This window comes from Anarhichas minor, unplaced genomic scaffold (genome assembly GCF_050575085.1).
Source record: "Anarhichas minor isolate MPS153535 unplaced genomic scaffold, ASM5057508v1 ptg000012l, whole genome shotgun sequence".
Classification (NCBI taxonomy): Eukaryota; Metazoa; Chordata; class Actinopteri; order Perciformes; family Anarhichadidae; genus Anarhichas; species Anarhichas minor.
This window is the reverse complement of record NW_027466458.1, coordinates 6,311,665-6,334,392: the sequence shown is the minus strand read 5'-3', so window position 1 is coordinate 6,334,392 and position 22,728 is coordinate 6,311,665. Positions and strand designations below refer to the sequence as shown.

General features: G+C 43.1%; 1 protein-coding gene across 1 annotated transcript; it reads right to left on the bottom strand.

The window, feature by feature from the left end:
• Positions 1-592: 592 nt before the first annotated feature.
• Positions 593-21,746, bottom strand: gnav1 (guanine nucleotide binding protein (G protein) alpha v1). Its single transcript, XM_076090458.1, has 9 exons — positions 21,606-21,746; positions 21,243-21,334; positions 15,160-15,252; positions 14,372-14,532; positions 12,275-12,403; positions 4,733-4,862; positions 4,477-4,548; positions 2,283-2,370; positions 593-783 (listed from the first exon to the last, which is right to left on the bottom strand). Exons 1-9 carry the CDS (start codon positions 21,736-21,738, stop codon positions 593-595), a joined length of 1,089 nt encoding a protein of 362 aa, XP_075946573.1. The 5' UTR covers positions 21,739-21,746.
• Positions 21,747-22,728: the final 982 nt, after the last annotated feature.

Genomic DNA, 22,728 nt, shown 5'->3' with positions numbered 1-22,728 from the left:
CCCAATGTCTTATATTAAAAAAGCAGCGAGTGGAGGCACAGATTACAATGAGCCGAGTGTGAGAGGACGAGTAAACACAAACTGGGGGGTGCTTTTAAAGTGATCACCGCCTCATTAGGAGGGTGTGACGCACGGGATGTGAACAGACACAGTGATGGATGAGCGGAAAACACACGATGGTATGCATGAGTGAACCCTGCACAGAGGAAGTAACGAACAAACAGTAAATCCTCACCCCCTCTCTGTCCCGCCCCCCCACATACATACACACACACACACACGGAATAAATGGCGTGTGTATATAACAAGTCCTCAAAATGTAACTTCACCATTCATAGTCTGATTTTGTAGTACAGTTTAAAATATAAATGCCCATTTCTCAACACAAGGTTTCAAAAAGTCATCGTTTTAGGGCTCAAACCCAAGAATCAAGCATCACAGAGGATGCAATGCAACAGTTGCAAAGAGCGTCAGAGCCCCCAGGCTGCACCTGCAGAGAGAAAACGACGTGTTTGGAGCTGATGATCTTCATGTCATTTAAAATGAGACATCCAGCATCCACTGTCCAGTGAAGTCGGACCTCCGCTGGCAGTTACAGGAGCGACACAGCCTCCAGATTCTCTTTGATTATCGTGTCCATAACCACCTGGAAGACAACCTGGATGTTGGAGGTGTCTGTGGCCGTGGTGAAGTGGTGGTAGATGAGTTTGCTGGGAGTAGCGTCGAGCGAGGCGAAGGTGGCGGCGATGAAGCGGGCCGACGAGTCCACGTCGCAGTCTGCACCTGAAAGGGGAGATGAGGAGGCGGATGAAACATCTGGCTCCTTTCCACAGAACACTGAACAGGTGTGGATGTCAGCCAGCCGTGCGTGTACACCGGGAACGATTGTGAAGTCGCTCAGGTAACAAAACAACAATTACAAAACAGAAATTATGAATTGCATGTTTGTGTTTCAGAAGAAAGAAAAAAACACCACAAATAAGATTCAAAATTCTTGTGAGGCTGATCTGTTTTACATTTGTTGTCACAATAACCCATGAACTACGACAGGGACAGGAGGACAGGAGGACAGGAGGACAGAGGGACAGGCATCACACCAACCATCAACCCAGAGTTCATGAAAAACTAGTTCCTAAGCAGTAAAGGAAGAAGTATTCAGATCCTTTACATAAGTAAAAGTACAGATGTATCATTTTCAGTAAAATGTACTTAAAGTAAAGTAAACTACTTGTCACCCAGTGACTAATATATGATCATATATGACATCATTAGATCCTTTGGCCCTCCAAAGAGTCTCAGGATACATTTGAGGGGTGTACTTTTTCTGTAGTCTTGTTTTTTTTTGTTAAATATTTTAATAATTTAAAGTTATTTAAAAGAACATACAGAGAAAAAAATCCTCATAGACGCCTGAAACTTGACAAGAGGACACAACTACACACAGTACTTGAGTAAATGAACTTTGTTACTTTCCACCGCTGTTACTCTGTAAGCAGAGAAGATATTAAGCTCAAAGTAATAAATGGTTCAAACGTTCAGCTTCTGCCACTCCAAGTGACAGCGGTAGTATTAATGCAGAAAAAAGAAAACTAAAGCTGAACATCGACACTTTTAGGATGATCTTGCGTCAAAAAAAATGTCTTGAAAATATCCACTTTCACACAATTTAATGGTATTGTAAAACATTCAGATTAAATGAATTCAAATAAACACATAAAGAACATGACGGGCTGGTGCTGGTGACAGTGTATCTCCTGTGATAGAGCTGTGAGGGAGCCACTGTGTTAGACTGGTCATCAGATCTGAGGTCACGCTGGCTGACCCCAATCCCAAGAGGTTTAGCATTTATATTGACATTTGCATGAGAGCAGAGAGGACGCAGCCCCTGTAGATCCCACTGAGACGTGGGGAGCAAACTGCTGAGCAGAGTGGATACAAAAATCAAAAAGAAAATCAAGATCGATAATAATCAGTCTGTCTTTATGTTTAAAAGCCCCCAAACTGTGAATGTTGGTCTTTCCTTTTAATGTACATGGGCTCTTATGGCTGAAATAATTGTATGATGTATATGATGGAACTTGTGGCTGTGCTGTTGCATTGGATTGCTTTAGATTTAACAAGTGGGCCTAATAAATTGGCCACCGAGTATAATCGTATATGTAACAAGTTCTGTTCATTACTGACAACTGTTTCACCCCTGCAGCTGTATTTTTGGTGTCTTATTCTGCGTCCATGTGGACAGTTGTATCTGCAGGACATAATAACATGCACATCAGTCCTACCTTTAAACTGTGGCAGGTATAAACGCAGATGTCGCCCAGAGTGTAAAATCTTGTCTTGAAAAAGGTCCATCTTGTTCATGAATAAAATCTGCAATAAAAACACACAGAGAAAACAATCAGCTGAGAGAACGAGACGCTCGTCACAAGTCTTTACAGATATTTACCTAAAATGTGACGATCGATAGCTGTGTTGAAACCAGCATGGGGCGAGGATGGCGGATCAATGAGCTCCAACTACTCATCAGTGTGCAATCAATCACTCACAGCTACATAAATCTCTGGCTCTAAACTCAACTTGTGCTCCTCTGCCGCCACATCTCACAGGAACTTTTTGGTTTTGTAGTCAACCAATTAAAACTAAGGCCAAGTGTTGTCTTCTCCGTCCCCTTTGATCGCAAAAACACACATGAAAAAAGATAACGAGAAGGATGAGCAGATGTTCAATGAACAGGATACGGAGCAACACCTGTGTGTGTAATGATCACTGACCAGCCACAGTGAAGCGTTAACCCTCCCACGTTAAAAAGGTATTAAACACTTCTGTTTAATGAGCCTGTTAGACATGTTAATGTGCAGGCCCACACACAACCCGGCACATAAACATGTCACACACACATTTAATTATCCATTTGTCTCTAATGAAGCCTTAAATAATAAAAACTTGTAACACTTTGGTGTAACTTTCTTGTTAAGATCTCTGAGATTTTCTGTAACGTTGACAAAAACGCCAAACGTAAATCACTCATCCTCACGGTCTCAATATATCAAAACTAAAACCTAGTGCCTTTGATTGGACAGAGATTGGAGTTTTCTTTCGATAAAGGCCCGACAGCAATGTTAAAAAACAGTGATCACGGTGACAGGCTTCTGGAAAAGTTGCAGAAAACGCTGCATAATCAACAGCAAGTGACACTCGCATCAACATGCACGGACTTGTCTTTTAAGTGGGCTTTAAATGAGAGGTAAGTGGAATGAATTGAACAAGCTCGTTACACGCTTGTTTTAACGCGATCATTTACCGGAAAGGAGAACGGAAAAACACAGAGAGGGGAAAATGAAAATGTCGCCTCGCCAAAGCTCACCCTAATTACAACTCGCTGTTTAATTACGAGTGACGGAGGACTCAAGAGACAAAGGGATGGGGCTGGGCCCTCTGTGTGTGTGTGTGTGTGTGTGTGTGTGTGTGTGTGTGTGTGTGTGTGCGTGTGTGTGGAAACAGCATTTATCAAATGCATTAGTGTTGTTCTTGTCTCATGGTGTCATAGAGCTAATGGGGAGCCACAAAAAGAGTTCGCTTGTGTCACCTCCATGTTTTCTGTCAAACTTAATTGCGGTTCTCACCCTCTTCAGCTGGACCCTTGTTGTCCTGTTATTTTTAAATATAGCTGTAGCTACTTGCCAGTCCGGGTGAGTGGTGGATAATTCAACGGAAGTTTCCACAAAACTTATTTTCCAAAATAGAATCAAAAGTGAAACAAACGGATCGGAAAGTCTTTAAGATTGTTTTTCTATACTGTCATTATGTCACTTTGTAACCACCTGGAGCTGTGGCTTACAACACGAGTTAGGTTTGAGGGGCCAACACATCAACTGTATATAAAGATACAGTCAACGGTCCAACACAGTGAATTAGGGAGAAACAGGACTAAGACTTTGTGAGGCTGTACCTATGCACAGTGTTGCTTTGAGTATACTGCTAACATCAACATGCTCACAATGACAGCGCTAACGCGATGGTGTTTAGCAGGTTAGCCATGGTCATTATACTAGTTTAGTGCGTTAGCGTGCTAACATTAAACACACATCAAGGACGATCGCTGCGTTATTATGAATCCCGCTGCTTTTGTTGGCAAGACCCGCCTTGTTCAAACGCTGGGATTGGCCAGGCGTCCATGCTCGTCGGGGTACCGGTAACCTGATTCGTCCGGGTCCTATGCCCTGACCAGTGGGCCGTCCTGACCCTAACTACTCAAGGTCAATGCCTAGCCCTAACTAATCGTCTCTGGCTCTAGCTACGCAGGGTGGGTCTTGCCAAGAAGAGCAGTGGGATTGATGATTACGCCACTTTGACATGTGGACAAGAGGAGCCGGGGATCAAACCACCGACCACCGTCTGAGCTAGCAAGCAGGCTGTAGAATCTTAGTCCTTTTACGTCATCTTCATCCTGAGGTGAGAGACTGATGTATTCCTCACCATGGATGTGCTGCGGAAGAAAAAGTTGTTGCAGATGGAGGAGAAGAGCTTCATGCTCTCCTGAAGACGATTCTGCAGAGAGAAGACAATAACACCGTCAGGTAGCTGCAGAGGAGCAGCCACTTCGTCGTATTTAAAACTCGGTCTGTGAGGAGATGACGTAATGACGATTGGGTGAGACTCAACAAATTCTCTCTCGTTGCTTTGTCTGGAGAGCATGAACATTTGTGAGGGAGGGATTGAGTGCAGCCTGTACCACGGAAGGGTCTTCCACCAGGGTCATGTCGTAACCGCTGAGCGCCACCACGAACAGCACCGCCCTGACGTCCTCGAAACAACCGATCCACTTCCTCCGCTCAGTTCTCTGGCCTCCAACGTCGTACATCCTGTACGCAGGGGGGGGGGGGGGAAGTTGGATAAGGAATTGAGCTCAAGAGGGGGAAGTCAAGGTGCAGCTAAAGCTTTCTCTAATAAGAGAAATGAAAAGATCTAAAACAACATAAAGAGAAACAGGTTTTCTTTCTTGAAACAAGCCGTTTCAAAAATGATTTGAGCAGCTTTCACAGCACTCGACTTAACTGCCAAGATACATCAGAGGAATACATTCAGGTTAGGTCGTGTAAATCAAGCAAACATTCCAGCAACATTCAGCTTCGTACTGAGATTGTAAGTTAATTACTTCGCCAGGGACCTTCATGTGTTATATACAGAATGTGTAAACTGTATATTGTGTGAGGCGAGGGGCTACAATTTGTGTCACACCATTTCTAGGATAAGCAACACTGTTAAACAGTCAGAAAAGTCTTGATCTCTGTTTCCTATTTTAAGTAAAAGATGTAAATTGTGCATATTGAGCGGGCGGCACAACAAATGGACCTCACACTTCATCGGTCTGATCGTCAGACCTGTGGTCCACCCACACAGGTTGACCATATTTCACTGATTAGAGCTCCTCTCAGGACCGTGTCGGTGCGTCTCATCTCCGTCACTTCTCGTCCGTGTCCCATACACTCGTCGTTGCATAATAAACAAACGCTCTACAGTTTATAGCAGTTTACTCTTTAGAGAACTGTGGATTGAGATTTTGGACACTTATCAACAATCTGTCCGCTGGAGAGTCGCACGACTGTAATTTTCACATTTACAAAATGCAACAATGCATTGTGAGACTGTTTATTATATAATAGCATTATATAGTGCAGACATTTCACACTGAGAATTTGGGCTCTAAATACAGCGCACTATATAGAAAACAGTGAACTTACACCTTTATTATTATCTTTAGTACCCAGAGTTTGATGCCCAAAATCAACTTGAGCTAAGTCTAATCAGCACAATAACTGAAAACAACTGTGTGGGTGTGCAGCACCTTTAAATGTTTGCCTTCAACAGATTAACCCATTCTGGCCACTGACTTATAACTTTAATAAAACAGAGCCATCGTTAATGTAATCTACTACACCTGTGCGTTTCCTGCCGCGACAAGTCAAAATGTCGGCTTTGAAACAGGACTTAATGCCGCACACCCTGCCAATAGGCCCATGATAAAAGTGGGAGACGGGTATGCAATGCCGAAATAATTATTAATTGGATAAAACAAAAAAAACAACGATTAAAGATGTTGAGAAAGGCAGAGTAACAACGAAAGCTGTGTGACAATTGCAGAGGGATAAGAGAGATCCACACTGTGATTCTGGGCCCAGGTGCAATTGATTTAGCAGGGTGACACACTCCAACCAGGGACCCTCAAGAGAGTGAACACACACACACACACACACACAAAGCAATGACTCTCGTACCACGGAGAAGTCATTTTGTCCATACGCTCTTAAATAAGACAATTTCTGGCCTCCCTTTGATACTCAGATAACAAAACAGCAGTTTCTTTTCCGTCTTATTTCCGAGGCAAGAACATTAGATTATTGTTATCATTAATATTGTAAAAGACATAAGTAGGAGAACTTCAGGCTTATTTATCTATTTCTCGTTCACCAGACAGTGAAGGCAGCACTGTATTCAAGTTATTTACCAGCATGTGTGTGCAAGTATGCGATATGAAATCACATCGTGACTGACATGTCCTTTATCAGGATTCAATTTCCAGTAGAGAAGTGTAAGGCTGTGCTTTCAGCGTGTTCATGACCTTCCATACTGATCGTACAGCTGATCGTGTAGCACTGAAGGGTAGCTCTAATCAATGACAGATTGTATTGGTTTTGGATAAGGTCAGATATTCCTAAAATATGCGATGTACACACACACACACACACACACACACACACAAAGACAAGTGTGTCGCACATCTCTGAAGACCGGGCTCCCTCTTTTTTCAATTTTCACCAAGACAATAACAACATTTTTACCGGAGACAATCACAACACGGCAGCAAAAGAAGCGTAAATGTCAATGTTCTCCAAAAGGACGAGAGAGAAAAACACAACAGGAATGAGAGCGACAGAGGGAGACGGACACACATTAGTTTGTCCCACTTCACCCATTTTCAAAACCAGATGTGCCATCTCCCACCTTCCATTTGAGCATCCATCGTGTTAATGCCACTCTTTATTTGAGAGGGGAAATGAACATGTGGAAACACAGACGCGCAGAGAGGGAAACAAACAGCGGAGGGCGTGCAAAGTAAAGACGAGGTAAGATTCCCGATGGAAACTTTCCGTGGAAAATGATGTGCGACACAGAACATGTCAGTGAAGCTGACGCTTCATTACACAAACCTACACGCAAGCACATGTGCACAACGTCACACGCACACAACACACACCGCAACACATCCCCTCTCGGTGTTAGCTTTCATATCGTAGCTTTGCAGGAACACAAAGACTTGTATGAACTCCAGGAAAGACGCGCTTCAAAGCTTTAGAAAAAGCTAGTGAGTGGACCTCGCATTAAGTTTTTTATTTTGTCTAATTTGTTGCTGAGATGTGTCTGGAGTAAAGAGATGTAGAAGATTTCAGGTCAATGAGTAATGATGAGTAATAGAACAAACTGGAAGCCCCGGTTGTCCTAACTTTAATATATCAGTTTATTCCAACATAAATCTGATTTTAGAGATCTTGATACAGTTCGTATGCATAGACTCGTACCAAATTTCTTTAAATAATATTACATTCACTCGCAGTGTATCTCACATCGTAAAGAATCACGTATTGTCACGCCACCTTGGAAGAAGGAAAACAATGTTGTGTAACCGTCGGTCGAGACTCTTTACCACGGGAGTCGCACACATCTACAGGGTCCTCATCTGATCTTAACCCTCCCGACACCCATGATTTAAAATTACAATTACGAAATGAGTGTTTACATTTCAAATAGCATTGCTGTGGTTTGCAAACGCATTTTGACTAAAAGATCAGGACTGGAGTCTGTCTATGGTGCACGTATTTGCTATTATTTATATAATTCTCTAGATGAAGACTGATTTAGCAAACATGTTCCAAACGTTGACCCCGTCTGTATAAATAAATACTTTTCTTTATATGTCACACTTTGTCTTCAGCTAGTCCTCTCCTCCTTTACTCTCTCCACATAATGTTCACCCTCATCAGCAGTGCTTTAATGGTAATTATCAGAGCAGTTGATGTTAATGATGCAGGAAAAGACCCGGATCGTTATTACACTGAGGGGTTAAAGGTCAAACAGGACATCTGTATGCAAACTAGGCCGTGTCTGGGTGTAAAGTTGTGAGACGTTATGCTCTTACACACATACACACACACACTTTGTCATTTGCATGGACACACACACACATGCAAGCCTGCACACAGAGACGCTAGGAAGACGATGGCTTGATGTCATCCCTTGCACGGTTGATTAAGTGTTTGAATAACAGGATAACGAGACCCGGTGTGTCGTTAATGTACCGGTTATTCAGGGTGTGAGATTTTTGATTGGATCCTTTTTCAAATAATTCATCCAATCAAAACTGACAATCTTTTTTTTTTATAGTGGCTAACATGAGCCTCAACTCCGGAGAACATGTGGTGTAAATTGCAGTTTTTCCAATAGAGGAAACGTGGTGATCAGTCAGACCCCCTCATTCATATATTTTACAGCTCGTCTACTTTACCGTCCCACGCAGTGACCACATTCCTCACAGTACGCATGTTTTCCAGCTAATGTGCGACACAGCAAAGAAGATTATTTATTGTTTGAGAACCCCTTCAAAGCTCATTGGTTTCTCTGAAATGTAGTCTTTATTTTACAGTTGCCCCACAAGTTACAGAACAAACAGGAACGGATGAATCCATGTAAACATTCATCAACTACTATTTGTTATAATTGAAAGCTCTACTCTCCATCTTTGCTGAATTGTGTGCTTGCCTGTCGACAAATTTCACATTCAGATGACCTGATGCACACTGACGAACGATTCAACAAAGATCCCAAAGCAGACTCAATCCTGGAATGTTAGGGCTGCATGCAGAGACCACTCGAAGCCAAAGGCCTGCACTTTTTTTACATTCGTGGGTTGAAATTTGTGGATTCAAGTATAGTGAAATACTGAAGGAGTGAGCGCTGTTTAAAACAGTAAAGTTCAACATGAAGCAATTCTTAAATAATAAAAACGGGATTGCAGGGCGCAGATGCTGGCTCTGATGAGAAACCTTGAGTATCAACCAACAAGAGGGAGACAGTCATTGAACTGTAGGAGGCAGTTTCACATTGTGCAGATCCTTACAGTCAAGAAGAAACAGCCATCACGTGTTTTTCATTTATAATCTCTCTATTGTTGAAGTTTGCAAACTACCTCAAATTTAAATCTTGTATCTGTAGCACACTATCCAGTAACTTAACCTTAGATATCCCTCATGTAAGAGAAGATAGAACTTTATTAATGCCAAAGGAAATCCTTGTGCCAGAGATTGATCAAAAATTACAACAAAAGATTAAGAAAAAACAATAGAATAAAAACGTGTTTATTATTATCTGCCGTCAAACTAGAGTTGTGCAATCTCATTGGGGATTTTAAAGCTTTATTATCCGATGTTTTTCTTAATTCTATTAACTGCTTTTAGTTCCTTGTTATTGTGTACTTGTGTTATTTCTATTTTGCCGTTTGTATTCTTGTGAATGTTTCCTGTTCTCTCTTGGAAAAGAGATCTTAACCTCAATGAGACTGCCTGACAAAATAAAAATGAAGAAAATAAAAACTCCAGTGTCTCTACTCATAGTGAAGGAAATCATTTGTTAACTCAGTTAGTGAAACTACAAACTGTTTACGTCGGAATGGAAAAACTCAAGCTCGATCTTTCTGACAAACACAAACCATCAACTTCTCCAAATCCCTTTAATATCCCTTTTGTTGCTAAGTTTGAAATAATTACATTGACTTATGCTAAGCTCTTCATCAACCTCAAGGGCTTGATCTCTCCAAGTCACAGGCACGAACACACACAACCTCACACACACACACACACTCCGTCCTGCAGCACCACCTGGGACTCTGCTCCCCCCCTCTCAGGTCTGACGCCGTCACCTTGTGGTGACGTCACCATCACAATGTTTCACAGTGAAACAAAACACATTCACAAATGATTAAAAAGCAAAAACAACAAGCTTCTGAGTGACTCTACGGTGACGCAAACAGTAAGACTGCGAGGAGAAAGCTGCACCGCGGAACAGATACGGTTATCATCAAAGTGTTTTGTTTGCCGGGAAACTTTTCCTGACGTGAAATACTGTCAAATGCAGTCAAAATTTGTGTATGTATGCCATTAAACGCAAGAACACTCTCAAGTCAGCGGCATCCAGAGACGTAAAAGAAGCATTTAGATTTGACACAAACACCCCCGACTGAAGTCACCTGCTGACAAACTGACTCGCTCTACAATGTTTATATGCTAAACAGAGATCTTATGAAAAGCTGAGGTAACGTGTTTTATCATTTTAATTCCCTATAAGATGTAATGTTGAGCATGGATGGCAGGTTGTTATTGTGGTAGAGAAGAGGTGCTCCTCAGGTAGACATTTTAAGAAAGAAGAGGAGAGTAATCGGATTTTCTTGAAGTGACACACACACAATAAAATGTGTGTGTGCTGAATGTATCCTTGTTAACCCTCCGTCCATGGACCATTAGTCTCCCCATAAAACCAAACTCCGGAAAATCAACCACAATCCAACACACTAAAAGCAGGCGTCTTGATTTTTATTTCTGCGGATCACAAATGTTTCGTGTCAATTTGTCCAATAATCTGTTTTATGATCAAACACACGGAGAACTGACAGGATTCCCATCAGCCCCAGAGTAGTTTGTGTTTAGTGCTAATTGGCAAATGTCTGCATGCATACGCGTTAAACACAGATGATGAGCAGGGTGAACATCATGCTTCATCATAGAGAGTACAGCACTTTAGCTGAAAGCTCCACTGTGTACAGTACAGCTCTCACAAATATCTGGATTATTTTCAAGGATACTTAAATTTGAGTTTCATAAAATATACTATATCAACCTTCAGCGACTTCTTAGATATTTTTTTGTGTACCCAATTTCACAAAATCTACTTGTACAGTTAGTAGTTTCTTTAATTTCACAGGTTTCAATACTTTTAATTCCAACTACAAGACATATTTCCAAATACATATGTAAAAATCTGCCACCAACTAGTGACGTTTAGAATAGCTTAACATTATATTCTAACATTCACTAACCAGCAGATAAAGAAAAGTACTAAAGCTGGCAGCGAGTGCTCGGGCAGATCCTGCTCGTGATTCATAGCGGATGTAACTTTGTTGATTTAATGCTGTCATTTTCTGCACATTTTGTACATTTTGTCAGGCTTTTACCTCTAAACAATAAAACTTCCTCAGCCCTTCTAACTCTCACAACTTCCATTGTTCACGCACAATTTACTCCAACTTCTTTCAGTGCTCGCATTACAACCAACACTTCAACTGTTTTTCAGTTTAACCACTTCGACTGACGCTGGAGGCTCAACTTATCCTCGGCTGACATTTCAGTTCCTTTCAGCGCTCGAACTTTGACTGAATCTTCAAATCCTTTCAGCATTCAGAAGCGATACTTCACCTTCGCTTCATTTAGCTGTTCTCTCTTAACTTACATCTCAATTTATTTCAATTTCTGTATTTTGACTTCCCCTTCAACTGCAATGTTGCAAACATCAGCAGCAAGCACATGAAACCATCTTCTTCAGAATATTTTGCCATTTCCAGTTTTATGCTGGATTTGTATAATGCATTCTTGTTAAAAAAAAAAAAAATACGTCCAAACAACATCATCAGCAGCTCCATCAGTGTATAGCATTAGTGGTTTTAGCGTGGGCTTTTTCTTTGATGCTGGTTTGTTATGCATCAGTCAGGCTGCAGAGAAATCAAGTTCATTAATATCCATCGCCCTGTCGTAGCTATCGGCAGCTTCAGGAAATGAGTTCAGCCATTGGAGGACGATAAAGACGTCGGTATTATGACACATCATTGATCAGAGATGAATATTGTCATCCGGCATCAGCCTCGGATACCTGCCGTCTGCTTCTTCACTGATAAGACGGAGCCCCTCGTGCTCTTGAATGTGTGTGTGGTCAGTAGATGTAAAGCCTAACGATAGCAGTCATATCGACGTATTGAATGAAGCCACCCATCTCCATCTCACATCTCGGGCCTATCACATGGCTGTAGACAGAGATAAGCGTGTCACAGCTGAAGAAGTGAAGTAAGTTGGTATGACAGGCGCTTTTGGAGAAGTCAAGTTCAGCTCGGACTGAGTCGCTGGTTGTAAGCACTCTTATTCTGGAGTGTTAATAAAAAAGAGTGAAAGGCGTCTACCTGAAAATGAGACGGTTGACTTTGAACTGGGTCTCTATCACGCCTGTCGTCCTCAGTCGTACTCGCAGAACGTCTGTCTCTGTGGGCACGTAATCTGGAGACGTGATGCGGGTCAGGTTCTCAAAGAAACTGCCAAACGAGGAAGAGGAGGAGGAGAGAGAATGGTGAAAGACAGAGGGGAAACGGGGGGGGGGGGGGGGGGGGGAGAGGTAGGAAAACTTAATAACTGGCAGACAAACTTGAGATCAAAAGAGAATCAGGTATCAGTTGCGGGTGTCTCGTATATTGTGTGTGTGTGTGTGGCCATCAGCTGCCAGGTGGCGGGTAGAGCGTGCAGTGATAAAGCTGCAGGCCCAGGGGGCGCAGCGGCTCTTCACCATGAATATTCACACTGCGGTTTACCATAATAACACACCGAGGCTAAGCTTTCGAACTCAGATTAGCCATTAAGACAGCTATAGTGTAATCAACTGTACCATGTGTGTGCGCTCAGTGAGATGTGATCTTTTCACACACACACACACACACACACACACACACACACACACACACACACACACACACACACACACACACACACACACACACACACACACACACACACACACACACACACACACACACACACACACACACACACACACACACACACACACACAGTGACGTCGCCACCTACCTAAACTGACGGTGACATTCTCAGCTAGTCATCCTGCATCAGTTTCTTGAACAGGGACAAACATCCTGCTGCTTGAAAAACACACTGCCTGCCGGACGCTGCGCAGTGAGAGCTTCTGTTTTGTACTTCTGTCTTTGTGAGGACCCGTCTGAGTTTTACAGAAAGGGCTCATTTTTCATTTGACTACATTTTGACCAATCCTCAATTCTTCTGTTAAAGAAAATAAGCTATAAAAACCCACTGTACACCATCTGCTCAGCATTAAACATCACAGAAACACAGTTAGATACGAGCTGGTGAACATAGTGGAGCATTTAGCAGTTAGAGACAGGAGTTATCATTCCTCAGGAGTTGGTAAAGACCAAAAAAAGAGCTAAAAAATAGTGAATATTGGACTCGCATTCATCAGGTGGACAGATACACAACTCCAAATGAAATATCATGTTGCTCCGTGACTGCTGGATGTGTCAATAAGCTAAACTGTTTGGTATGAGACTCTATTGTCTATCTTGGACACATAGAGTACAGAATCTGTTGTAAACAAGCTGAGCCAAGTCACTTTATTTAGTAGAAAAGTCAAAAGTGAGCACAAAAAACTGAGTACTTACAACTACACTCAGTACGGCGAGTAAAGTCATTTAACTTGATCCTCGAAAATCCTTGAAAATGTGTGTTTTTTTTCAGTCGTTTCAGTATTATTACCGATAAGAGTTATTGCCTTTCTAGATAAAATAAGATCCAAGTTGTACTAAATTGGAATATCCCTTTTAAAGCTAATTTAAGGATCTGGAAAATGTATTATGTCAGTAAGGGTCCTCACAAGTATAGAAGTATGAACATGCGTGTGTGTGTGTGTGTATGCCTCAGGAAAGTGGAGGATGATGGTGATGTTCGGTGGTTCTCAGTGGGAACGAGGGAGGCTGTCGGTGTAGATAACCCCAGAGCCGAGGCCTCTCGCTGGGGTAGAGGATGAGAACGGACAGCCTCCTGGTGGGTTCCCGTTCTGTCTTACACACGACATCCTTTCTACACTCCTGTCTTCTTTCCTCTTCGTCCTCACTTCTTTACTTTCATTATTGTGCCTGCACACGTTTGTCTTTTCCTTGAATATGCACATTTTTAAACATTCAGTCTTATTATTTATACCTCTACGTTTGAGCATTTGTTTGTGTTGCATTGCTTTGCATCCAAAACCAATAAAAAAAAAAAAACTCATGCATGTATTTTAAAGATGTGAAATAGATGTATATAATACCCATGGAGGTACATTACATGGGATTGTCTCACTCCCTCTTTCCTCTCCCCAGACTCTGACTCCCAGTGACAGCGAGCGCACGGCCGAGCATCGGCTGCTAAGTCCAGCTAATCAGACCCCTGCACCTCCTCGGCACAGCGGGAGTGTGTGCTGGCAGAGTACTCACTACAGTGCCGAGTCATTGAGCTCGTACTCGTATCCTCGGGCCGCCGCCGCCCTCACTCCCTGGTCGGCCAACAGACAGGACAGGGCGTGGCTAAGGAAAGGAAACAGCACCTGTTCTTCGTCAAAACAGCGCCCACACGACAGGACAGAATGGGCGTGGACCTGCAAGAAGAGACGGAGACAGATATATGGATGGATGGACGGCTGGTCAGGAAGGAGGGGAGGGCAGACGGAAAAGAGGATGTGAGTCTTAACGACAGAAAAGTTCAGCAAGTCTGTCTCGGCTCTTAAGACTCGGTAATCTTTACAGATGGACAAATTTATGGATATACACACAAACACATACACACCCTGGTGACATTTAATAGAGGAAATAATTTGGTCATCATCTCCCGGCAAGATGTGCGTAGTGGGTGGACAGTGTATGAATTTTGATAACTTTGACAATAAAGTTCAAATCAAATTGAATCCCACAATCCAATCACCCACCCAGTGTAGCGCTCTGCTCTCATGCAAACAAACTGTTACTGTGTGTGTGTGTGTGTGTGTGTGTGTGTGTGTGTGTGTGTGGTGCTAGATGCAGCAGCTGTGGCTGCAGTGCTGAGATGCTGCTCTCTAGTGGAGATCTGGTGCAGTGAAGCAGAGAAGAGGAGCAGGATGGAAAAGAGAAAGAGAGAGAAGAGAGGGATTTGGCAAAAACAAGTTTGATAGAATTGAAAAACACAAAACGTAAAAAAGGAACAAACATGCAGAGAGACAGGTTGACACAGAGACGTGCAGACAGACTACCTTGTTCCTGGTGTTGGCCAGGTTGATCCGGAGGATGCCCATGCCATGGAGGACAAACTTCATGGAGGTCAGGAGGTTATCCAGCACTGCAGGCTGCCAAAGATCAACGGTCAACGGTTAAGTTTATGAACAGCCACGGCAACAGGAGGAAAACTGAAAGTCATCACTAACAAGGACAACTTTTAAAAAGAGTACCTCATTTTGAATCATAGGAATAACAGTCAACAGACAACCAGCTAAGCATAAAGACTGAGAATCACTGTCCAAAGGTAACAAAATCTGCCTCCCAGCATATCTAAAGTTCACTAATCAACACTTTTTCATATAGTGTTCATGGGGCATAGTGTGTGTGTGTGTGTGTGTGTGTGTGTATGTGTGTGCGTTTCCATTTATCACACCCCATGGATCAGCAATCAAATCCTATTGAGAGCGTAGGAGAGGGAGAGTCACATGTAATTCACATAAATTAAACTCATAACTCTGTTTTAGTGCTTGGAAACCTTGAGTCTTTAGTGACTGAGCAGAATGACTCCTGCAGAGAGTCAGGATGTGTGTGTGTGTGTGTGTGTGTGTGTGCGTTATACTCTCTGTCGCTCTCCTGCCAGCTCAAGATAAGCTTCACATTCCATCACGATTCTATCATGGTCTGGTCGCTCTTCTCTCTCTCTCTGTGTGTGTTTTAGTGTCCAGATCGAGATGTGTTGCTCTCCAAGTGAAATGTGCGAGGCGAGATAATTCGGTGAGGTGACGGGGCTTCATCTCATCAGGAGAGCTGGGCTGAGGGCTGCCGACACCGCGGCATCGGGGACATTTTGGGAGAACCTCGGCTGACAGCGCTGCATTGATTTGCGTCGGAAATAAGCTGCTTTGTGCATTTGTCTCCCTCTCACACTCGACTGTCACAGTCATGTGCTCAGATATGACACTAGATTTGTTGTATCATAACACCACACTCTTGTAATCTTACAAACAATAAATATTTCTTGGCACAGATTCCATGTTTTATGACCATAAGCATCAAACCAGGCAGTTGGTGATATAGGGGTGATGGCAATCTTGAGGTTTGCTACAAAAACGTGTTTATGAAGTGGTCTCTGCTCTAGTTCAGGTTAGTGAACAATGGACGAAGACTAAGAGAGGCTTTCAAGTATAAAAAGTGCAGCTGAGTAGAAGTAAGATACGAGCAGGACGAAGAGTCTACAGCCATGGTTGCAGCTCTAAACAGCTGTACTTAGGTGCAACAGCGCATGCATTCTAACATGCTCACAATGGAAATGCTAACATGCTGATGTTAGCGAGGTGTAATGTCCACCAGGTTCACCTTCTTAGTTTCAGCATGCTAACATTTGCTAATTAGCAAGAAACAAAGTACAGCCGAGGATGATGGGAATGCATTTACATTTGCAAATATCTGGTTATGAACCAAAGGGACAATAATAATGTTGACCTAATGATGGCTCTTGATGAAGAGTTAGCTGACCAGCTGACATTGACGTCCCTAGAGCGGCGCTGCAAGTGTGACTAAAAAGTACGGTCGACACAAAAAACAGGCAAAGTTAGTTCTTCCTAAAACGTGTTCCTGAGTGAAACTCTGTCACGCTCGTCAGGACACAACACCCACACAGCTGTTCTATTCTATGGTCCAATAAGAACGATAACAAGTAAAGGTGACTGGCCCTAATAAGTGTAATAAAACTAACATGGGCGTAAAGGACGACGTCAATAACGGCCAGTTTCTGTGAGAGGAGGTCTAATCAGGAAGCACACGTAGAAGCACCTGTGTGGGTGAGTGTGGAGGCTTTAAAGATAAATGCAGTTACACACATATTCAATTGGGCCTCATGACACACTACGTTACAAACGTACGAATTGAAGGGGGCATTCGAGCCTTGTACGAGACTTCTGCTAAATGTGTAGTTTCATCGTGGATTTATCTAGGCTACCTCTCGTGTGGATGTTGTTCTTCCATCTTCAAGATTCAGAGTTCTAGCTCTGCTACCAGGGTCTCTCCTACCCTGACTGGTTCTCTATGCAAGCTTGATGAGACAAACACAAACACTTTTGATGTTGGGTGCCTCAAAAAGCCCTGAATCTTTAAGTATCCATCCTTGAGAGTAATCTGGGCTGTCCGACACTTGCGCCTGCTTTAGACGGGCTTATGTACTGAAGTGAAGGTATCTTAAAGCTACCCTGTGGAGCTTTTGACAGCTCGCTGTGCTGAGAGTCTTTATGAGGGCGTATACCCGTTCAGTTTGTGTCACCTATGAGGATGCATATTCTGGAATCGACAACGGGCCAACAAACAGAGCAGTGCACCAACGAAGGCAGTGAAGAAGAAGACAATACAGGATTGAAAATATTTAAGAAATCAGCATTTCGAATGTTTTATAAGGACGGAAATACACTCAACATATGAGATCTCAAGGAGGCACACAATGCATCTTCACAACGACAAGATTTTCCCGTGAGTTGAATCAACACTTAATAATTGGAGCTTTGTTAGCATTACAAAAGGTAGCATTTATTGGATTTATTCAATTGCTAAATCTGTCCACCCCCTGGATTTAAAGTGCAACGGATTAAATGACCGCCCGTATCCCTCGTCTCTCCCTTCAGTTGGTTTATTCTTCTTTCTTCCTTCCCTCCCACCACCTTTGTCCTCCTTATAAATTGTTTCCAAGTTCCTCCCTCTATCTGACTCAAGGCTTACTTTGGTTCTGTGTTGACAGTAGAGGTGGGAGGCAGAGAGGGAGGAGGAGGGGGGGGGGGGGGGGGGGGGGCATCAACATCAGACACTGTGTGTTTGTAGAACGAGTCTTTCTCTCTGTGACTAACCGTACGTGAAGTAAACTGACCAATCAGCTTGTACCGGCTGTTGCAACTAAACACACTTTCTGCCGGATGGCTACGTTACCCCTAATACACAAACACTGGGCCATTCTCTCCACTGACCAATGCACGCCTACACTCACGCACGCACGCACGCACACACACACACACACACACAAAGAGCCTGGGGCCACAGGTCGGTTGCTCTATGGTAATCTGAATCCACCATCACCTTCATCACACTATACCTCACCTCTCTGGAAGAGTATAGTGTAAAGAGACACTGTGTTTTCACCCGTGTGTGTGTGTGTGTGTGTGTGTGTATGTGTGTTGATTAGTTTACAAGGAAGTACAACAGACAGAAATCTCTCACACCTTTCCAACCTTTGTTTCCTGCTGGCTGTGAATACCAACACAGTTCAAAGCATTGTGGGAACTTTATGTTACACGGTGGAGATACTACAACTCCCATTACAGCAGCGTAATCTCTAAATCCATCCAGAGACACTGAACGATTGTTCAAACTTGCTGTTTGGATCGGCTCCCTGAACCCAAACTAACTAACAGTCATTTGCAGTTGTCTTGTGTCGGAGCAATTTACTACAAAACATTAACATGTGCACACAGACACACACAGACACACACACACAAAGCCTCACTTTTGTTGACACAGTTGTGTGCATTGGAAGAGAATGAAGGGAAGTTTCAGCCTATCCAGAGTAAAGGCAACACCACGGCCTCGGGCTGCAAATAAAGGAGGGATGAGACAAAGAGGAGCCAGCTTCCTACCTTTCTTCCACTCAAACAGGCTGCCTGTCATGGTCCTAGTGCAATACAAACCTGGCTGGCAGGGCCACAGAAAGACCAGACAGGGAAATAAAGAGATGGGGGTTTTCTCACTGTGCCTTCAGGGGAAATATGGTAGAACAGATAGCGTGGAGCAGGGACTACCTGTCCAGCTCAAGACAAGGTCCAGATGTTTACGACTGCATTGGTGGACACAAAGACGCTTGTTCAAGATAGCAGGTAGGGCGTCAGAGGTGGAAACAAATACACATGTGGAACAATATGCACACAGGCTTGATAAAGAATAAGTATGTGTGTGTATGTGTATGTGTATGTGTGTGTGGTTGGGATGGTCAGGAAAGGGCAGGTTTGTGAGTTAGTGTCATTTTTCTAAAACAAGGGCGTCACCTGAGAACAAAAGCCAAACCCAACTGACAGCATGGAGAACAAAGGAGATGTGACTGCTGGCATTTAACCCGTGTTCATACGTGTGTGCATGCTTGAACATGTCAAATATCTTTGTGAACTGCTTACATTGTTAATAATTTGTGCTTTTTGGCAGCTTTCTGAACAATGAAAATGTGCAATAGCTCAAATGTCGGGCTGGGGTATCATTTACAAATTGCCATAGTTGCCAGAGGGATTACATTTTTCTTGTTTAATTGAAATGTCTCGACAACCTTTGAATGGATTGTTATGGAAATTGGTGCTTAAACTCCGGTCCCTCTCAGGATGAATTGTAATCACTTTGGAGATGATCTTGTTTAACCGAGCGCCATCATCAGGTAAACACTTATATTTGTCCAATACTTAAATACCTTCCCATCAGCCTCAGCTGTACTTTGTGGTTAGTGCTAATTAGCAAACGTTAGCATGCGCACAAGTGAACTAAGATGGTGAATACAGTAAACCTCATACCTGCTTAACGTCAGCATCTTAGCATTGTTATTGTGAGCATGTTAGCACGCTAACATTAGCATTTGGCTTCTTTAGTGCAGCATCACAGAGCCACTAGCATCGCTGCAGACTCTTGCTCTCGTTTGATACTAGTAGCAACATAACTGAGTTTCGGTACCAATAATAAAACTCTAATAACTTTGTAATAACATGTTTTTCTAGAGAACCTCTTTAATTAACTTATTAAAATAGGACAGGTCTCAAATATTAAATGTCTGAAGACAAGCAGCTGTACAAAAACTTCTCCTAAATACGTTTTGAAATAAATAAATAAATACAGTTTAAAACTGTCAAAATGTGTATTTGAAGAGACAACATGATTGAATCATTGATAAGGAATTAGACTACACGTTCAATACAGATTTTTGGTACTTTTGGTTAGTTTTTGATACACATTTAATTCTGCACCAAAAAAGTGTCGAGGTTTGACATCCAGCTCCTCCTCAAACTGATAAAAGCATAAATAGAGCTCCTCCGGGGTTCGTTATCCTTCTTTATTCAACACAGCCCAATAAAAGAAGGCATGACGCGTGTGTTGACGGAAGGGAACTGCAGACAAGGTGACGGTTATGAGACAGGAGAGGCAGCAGAAGGAGAGAGGGCTGCAGGGAGGGAAGCTGGAGGCGTCTTTAATATCTCGGAATGCATTGAAACGTCCCAGCTGCCAGTACAAACAACTGGGACCTTCATATGTCATACCAGTGTGTGTGTGTGTGTGTGTGTGTGTGCATAATCCTGACCATGAGCAACTGCAAAAACAAATGTTTCAACAAAGTTTGACAGTGTTTTGGACATAAGATGATCAACAACTTAACGGCAGTGTGAATTGTATTTAGGAGAGTTCAAACTCCACCATCTTCATCTGTGGAGCTTGCCTTGTCAGCCTGTTCCGGTGACAGGGCTGTTATTAAAGAGCACGATGAAGACAGAGAAAGGCCTCCTCAGTCATCACGTACTCATTATGTATACGCATGGCAGGAAGGTGGAGAGAAAGATGAAAAGATACAGGAATAGTGAAGGGGAAAAGAGGAGAGTAATGGACAGGGATGTGGAAAAAGATAAGCCTTCAATGAAAACAAGATGGTGTGTGTGTGCGTGTTGAACCGTTTCCATTCTCCCAACACCAGTACAACGGAGGAATCTGGCTTCCAGTTGCTCACAAACACACACTGAAGGAAGAGCAGATGCGAGCCAAACCACTGCATACCAACTTGGATCTGACCCTGCGTATCGTGAGAAAATATCCCCCACGGGAACTAAGCATCGCCTCGTTTTACATCAAACCTCCTGTTAATCTCCGTCACTGACTCCACATCATTAACTTTAATTCCACTCCTGTGATGCATTAATTAAACCGAGCTCTTGGCTTCCCCTTAAGTGCGATTGTTGTCCAGCTCTCTTCTTCTGGAAACATAACACCAAGCCCACTGTATGCTAATAGACTGCTCAAAGAAAAACATCAGGCAGACTGAACCAGTCTCCTCAGGTGTACGTGTGTGTGCGTTCCCCACCTTGAAGCTGGTGAGCTCTTGCTTGGTGAATCCATGACTGTGAATGATCTTCATCTGTTTGACCAAAGTGCTTTTGCCGCTCTCTGCTGCACCTGGAGGAGGTTGTAAATAGGTGTTAAACTGGATCTTCTTTGTTTTTGTTAATGCAGTAGAGATAAATCATATGAAACTTGCATCTATAATCTGTGATCAAGTTTAATCATTGAATCTACAATGGTTCAATTAAACAGTGGATTAATTAGTCAGTCACAACCAATTTTTTATGGAAATGTTATGTTGTTCAATGGGAAATATCCAGCGAGGGATTGAGGTGCTACTCATATATCCACTGTGAGTTTAAGGATGTTCAGTCGTCAGTCTCACCTAGTAGGAGTATTTTAACCACATTCATCTCCCGCTTGGCGTACTCGTACAGGTCTCGGTCTATCTTGGTGCTGTGGATCCTCGCCTTCTTCTCCTCCTCCTCTGTAACTTCGGTACCGAGGCACAGTCCCATCCTGAGCACTCATCTCCTCCCACGACCCCCGGCCTGAGAGGAAAAAACAAAGGCAGGGAGTCCAGACTGGAGGTCAAGCCCAACTTGTTTCTATGAGCTGCAAGCCACGAGCTCTCCTGCTAAATCCGCACGCGGCAAGCAAGCGTTACTGGCAACTCTAGAGAAAGAAAAGTTCAGGCCATCTCCGACACATATCCGTCAGACTCCCTGGAGTTGGGGCTCAAACCGTACGGACGAATTTGATTTTACGCATCGCTCCAATAGTTTTCTTTTCTTTTCCTTCTCAGAGGCAGATTTTAATGGTTGGTTACTTTTCGGCGACTGTCCTCAGCCGTGAAAACAACCAAACTGTTGTTGACACTGTGCGCTACTGCGGTTCAAAATCTGCCCTACCGCCTTGGCAAAGAACCAAGACAATCCTAAAAGTGCCTCCTCCCACTGCAGCCTGCTGCACAGATGGAAAAGTTTTGGGACTTCCCTGGGAAGTGACGTCCCGGAGACAAAAATGCTGAATCCGCAATTTCACCTGTGTATGCTGAGAAAACTAACTACGCTTTATCCCTCGAAGTGGTGCAAAGTAACTGAGTACATTTAGTAAAGTAGTGTATTTCCACTTTAAATCACCAGTTACTTTGTCTACAAAACAGATTCTCTAGTTGGAATAAAGCCCCTGCAATCACACACAGGTGTTTTCATTTAGTGTGGCGGATGAGACCTGCTCAAGTTACAGTTACGTTATGATGGATTTACAGTGTGTGATGTCAAAAACATCCACACACGGATAAGTGATAACGTTCTAACTTGCAACAAAACAAATAGAGACACAGATGGCAAGCAAGTCAGTTAAGTCTGTGCGCGCGCGCGCACACACACACGCACAGTCTGGAGAAGAGGTTTCACCAGATGAAGTGAGTAAAATAAATACCTGTGGTGTACATGAGTGTTGTGAGCGATTCAACAAAAGAGTGTTTATTTCTTCTGGGAAACTAT

Excerpts from the sequence above, each read along its gene's own strand:
- gnav1 (XM_076090458.1), bottom strand. The coding sequence starts at position 21,738 with ATGGGACTGTGCCTCGGTACCGAAGTTACAGAGGAGGAGGAGAAGAAG. Across the intron at positions 21,335-21,605 it reads GGTTAAAATACTCCTACTAG|GTGCAGCAGAGAGCGGCAAA; the intron begins GTGAGACTGACG and ends AACCTCCTCCAG. Across the intron at positions 12,404-14,371 it reads CTCAATGACTCGGCACTGTA|TTTCTTTGAGAACCTGACCC; the intron begins GTGAGTACTCTG and ends CTCGTTTGGCAG.